This window comes from Terrapene carolina, unplaced genomic scaffold (assembly GCF_002925995.2).
Source record: "Terrapene carolina triunguis isolate 2854851 unplaced genomic scaffold, T_m_triunguis-2.0 Scaffold132, whole genome shotgun sequence".
Taxonomy (NCBI): domain Eukaryota; kingdom Metazoa; phylum Chordata; order Testudines; family Emydidae; genus Terrapene; species Terrapene triunguis.
In genome coordinates, this window is record NW_020664483.1 from 1,583,103 (window position 1) to 1,587,503 (window position 4,401).

Genomic DNA, 4,401 nt, shown 5'->3' on the forward strand with positions numbered 1-4,401 from the left:
GAGTAGCCACGCCCGGCCGGGATCCTGCCCCCTACAACAGGGCTGGCCTTTGCAGAGGGGCGTCTGGCACCTGCCGGCTCTGCCTGTGGGCACCAGACCCACGGATCTGAGTGCTGCGCCAGGCCCAGGGGCTGCCCGCCCGCCCCGCAGAGCACTCTCCCACCTCACCCCGCCTGCGGGCATCGGGCACACACAGGGTCGAGCCCAGCTCGGCGCCAGTGCCCGGCTCTGGCAGGACGTGCAAAAGGCAGCCCGGAGAGTCCTTACCCGTAGGGACCCCTCTCCCCACTCAGCCCCGGGCAGCACCCCAGGGCCTCCTCCCCCAGCCCCACCCTGGGACCCGCCCCCCTCCCTGCCTGGCCCCAAAGCCCCACGGGGGAGGGGCCCTTACTGGCTTTGACCGGGGCTCTCAGCTCCTCGGGCTCCGGGCTGCCGGGGTCCACGTGCACCAGCAGGTGGCTCAGGCGCCGCACGCGGGAGTTGAAGATGGTGGCGCGGCTCTTGGCGCGTCGGGCCGTCTCCAGGTTCTCCAGGTACTCGCTCAGGAGCCAGGCCAGGGGGCTGACGCCGCTGGGATCTGCAAGGCCAGAGGGGGAGGCTGAGCCAGGCGGGCCGGGCGGGCTGGGGGCAGCGGGGAGCCGGGCAGGGGGAACCGGTACCTGGGCAGGTGATGCTCTGCACCAAGGGATTGATTAGGGCCTCCCAGCAGGTCCTGCCCAGAGCCTGGGCCGCCTCGTCATCGGGAAGGAAGCGATCGGCGAACACCTGCTCGTGCCGCAGGGCGCAGTTCAGCCTGCAACAGCAGAGACACCCGCACCAGTCACTGGTGGGGCCCTGGGGCCTTGGCAGCGCTGGGGGGACCCCGGGTACAGACACACACAGGGCAGGGCACTGCCGGGGGCTCTGGGCAGCGCTGGGGGACCCCGGGTACAGGCCTCACCTGTTGAAGAGCTGCAGCAGCTGCATGCGCTCGTCTGCGATCTCCTGGCACCACGTGTGCGCCTGGGTGGTGTAGAACAGGTACGTGCGCCGGCACAGCTGCTCCTTGAAGATCGGCCAGAAGGTGGGCTTGGGCCCCAGGATCTCGATGCCACGCACACGCGTGTCAATGCCACCCTGCACAGGGCACAAACCTCCCCGGTTAGACATGGGCCCGCCAGGCCGAGCGACTCCCCGCGGGGCGCCCCGGGCCAGGCCTCTCGCTGCCCGTGGAGGCCCTGCGGGGGGCGAGGGAGGCCAGGGATCGGCTCGGACGCACACAGGGACGGGGGTGTGACGTTGCACTCCATATGTTTTATGGAAATCTGCCTGTGAGTGTGACTATGATGTAACTGGAATATGCTGTATGCAAAAGGTCTCTTGTAAGGTATCATAACAAAGGTTATAACCTACTGAATATATTCCTCCTACTTCTATGCATGTATCATTCTTATATCTGAAGCTAGAAATATGAAGTGTAACTTTGACGGCCTGTTGTAATTATGCAAAATGTGGACCATTAATGGTGGTTTAGAATCGTGATGGCTCCCAGTGACTGGGACAATTGGTTGTAAATGGTTTATTTACCTGTGTAGGTGTGGGCCAGCCCGGGAAGAATGGAGACTAGGTCTTACAGTGACAAGTGACCATGTCACATGATACTGGAATCCATCTTAGATCTGGTACTTTTCCATTTAGAAGGAGGGGTGGGGACCCAGAGAGACAAAGGATTCCCACCTTGTGCCAAAGCTATAAAAGGGGGTGGAACAGAACAAAGGGGGCTGCCAGTCATGAGAAATTCCCTAGTTACCACCTGAGTTGGAACTAACAAGGATTGTACTAGGGGAAAGGATCGGGCCCAGACTAGGAAGGAGTCTAGTCTGTGAAAGACGCTTATTGGAACATCTCTGAGGGTCAGATATAACCTGTAATCAGTTTCTTAATGTATTTAGACTTGCGTGTTTTTGCTTGGTGACTTACTTTGTTCTGTCTCTTATTACTTGAAACCACTTAAATCCTACTTTTTATACTTCATACAATCACTTTTGTTTATTAATAAACCCAGAGTAAGTGATTAATACCTGGGGGAGCAAACAGCTGTGCATATCTCTCTATCGGTGTTATAGAGGGCGGACAATTTATGAATTTACCCTGTATAAGCTTTATACAGAGTAAAACGGATTTATTTGGGGTTTCTCCATTGGGAGCTGGGTGTCTGGGTGCTGGAGATAACTGAAAACAGCTCAGCAGGTTTCATAAGTCTGCAGCTTTGGGGACGTGGACCAGACCCTGGGTCGGGTTGCAGCAGGCTAGCATGTCTGGCTCAACAAGGCAGGGTTCTGGAAGTCCCAAGCTGGCAGGGAAAAACGGGCTCAGAGGCAAATTCAGCACATCAGGTGACAGTCCCAAGGGGGTCCCTGTGACCGAACCCGTCAGGGGGCCCGCCAGCACACCCACCTGCTGGCAGCGCTTGATCTTGATCTGGATGATGGGCCAGAAGCGGGTCAGGTTCTCCAGGAGGATCACTCTGCTGGCTGAGGGCATGACGTTCACCTGGGGGGGCAGGAGAGACGCAAGCCATCAGGACACAGAGATGACGAGGCCGCGAGAGATCCCGCCCCACGGGAGTGTTGTCCAGGCCCAACCCCCAGAGCTACGTGAAGTGAAGCCGTGGGGTTAGCGGCATGCAGGAACACAGGCCCCAAAGGGACGGGGCAAGGAGACGACCAGTAGCTGGGACGGGACTAGCCAGCAAAGCCTCTGCCGCTCCATCAGGCATCCCCAGGGCCCCTCCCAGCCACACCTGGGGAGATCACAGAAAGCACGGCTCTGCTGGAGCAGTCAGATGCGCCAGACCTCTCTACCACTCCCTGCTGCCCCCCCCCGGCAGGGCCAATGGAAGACCAGCCCCTGGGAGCTCCACCGCGTTCAGGAGCTGCCGTCAACCCACCAGGAGAGGCCGCAGAGACCAGAGCCGATGGGGATGGAGAGGTGCCGCCGGGCACGGGAACTGGCTGACAGCCATAGACCAGTGGCCCATCCGAGTGAGACGCAGATCTCCCGTCGTACCCCTGGGGCTCCCAGCCCGAGAGGTGCTACTAACCCAGCGTCACACCCCGCTCCCAGTGCCCAGGGGGCTGTAACTGACCCTGCTCCGTCCGCACGCAGCCAGCCGAGCAGGTTCCCAGCACTGCCAGCCCCAGCGCCCAGATCAGGCCCATCCACTGGGTTTGGAGCTGGGGGGTTCCCAATTTCCAGCTTTTTTCTGCAGCGGGGGGGCTGGAGCCTCACTCGGGAAGTGACAGGCGGGATTCTCATGGAATCACCTGCCCCCAGGAGCTGCGGCTTTAAGGAGCAGCCAGCTGGTGAGAGCTGGTGCCAGCGCCGTCACTAAGCACAGACCCAGTGCCCCGCACACCCGGCCGGCCGCCAACATGGATGTACATGCTGCTCCCAGTAGGAACGCGCAGGCCTGCCTGTCTGCCCCGCCCACCCCCACGTCCTTCCCCAGTGACCTCCTGGGACTCAGCGCTGCCTCGGGAGCCGGAAGGTGGCTCCTCTCGGTCCCTCCTCTGCTCTATGGCCACCGTGCAGCGGAGACTAGCACAATCCAAGCTAGGCACACAGCCCGGCCCAGACAGCGCCTCTGGGTTCTGGCTAGAGGTTTCCCAGGGCAGCTCACTCGGGCGTGGGCCAGGTGGGTGACAGGTCTGGGGAAGCAGAGGGCGGGAGGGTGGCAGGGTCTAGCAGCAGAAAGGAGAGCAGCTAGGACAAGGCAGGCTGTGCCAGGCCTGCACGGGGCAGACGAGGAGCAGGACAGGAGGGGAAGCCGGGACTTGGCCACTGGGGTGTCTTGCCCCTCCCCCTGGAGCAGCTGGTCCTGGCCAGCGTTGGAGACAGACCCTGAGCTCGGGGCTCTGCCCTGCTCCTGCCCGCCTAGGAGAGCCCTGGTGACATGCACGCCAGGACAGGGCCTACAGGCCTGGGGCTGGCAACTCCCTGCATCTCGGGTGCTGCCTGCCCCAATTCCAAGGCAGTCGTGGCCCCGCCGGCCTGGGCCGGGCTGCCCCAGCTCCACACTGACCAGAAGAGGTGGGCGCTGGCAGGTGCGAAGCTCTCAGCCTGCGCCCGCCCTGCTAGGGAGCCCCCAAGCCACAGGACCCCCTCTCCTGTCCGGGGCGGCCTGGGCCACACTCACCGTATTGAGCTCGGTGCTGATGCTGGCCGGGTTCTCTCCTCCCATGACCACGATCCGGGCTGGCATATAGCTGGAATCCTCGCTGGCCACCAGCAGGCTCATCTGTCTGCAGCCGGGGAGAGCCACAGCGTCGGCACCGGCCCATTTCTGGGCTGTGCTCCAGGCCGGAGCCTACGGTGCCCGTCCCGAGGGGCACGTCCGCCAGCGGGCTCAGAGCCTCGCAT

The 4,401-nt window shown here is 62.2% G+C and overlaps 1 protein-coding gene across 1 annotated transcript in view; it reads right to left on the minus strand.

Moving 5' to 3' along the window:
• Positions 1–31: 31 nt before the first annotated feature.
• LOC113406737 (cullin-9-like) overlaps positions 32–4,401 on the minus strand; it is a 21,707-nt gene continuing 17,337 nt past the window's right edge. Inside the window, exons 14-20 of the mRNA XM_026653132.1 lie at positions 4,400–4,401; positions 4,178–4,334; positions 2,437–2,532; positions 941–1,116; positions 660–793; positions 392–577; positions 32–228 (exon numbers count right to left, since the gene is read on the minus strand). The exon at positions 4,400–4,401 is cut by the window's right edge and continues 137 nt beyond it. Coding sequence (XP_026508917.1) covers positions 32–228; positions 392–577; positions 660–793; positions 941–1,116; positions 2,437–2,532; positions 4,178–4,334; positions 4,400–4,401 — 948 coding nt within the window. The remainder of the gene's footprint in view (positions 229–391; positions 578–659; positions 794–940; positions 1,117–2,436; positions 2,533–4,177; positions 4,335–4,399) is intronic.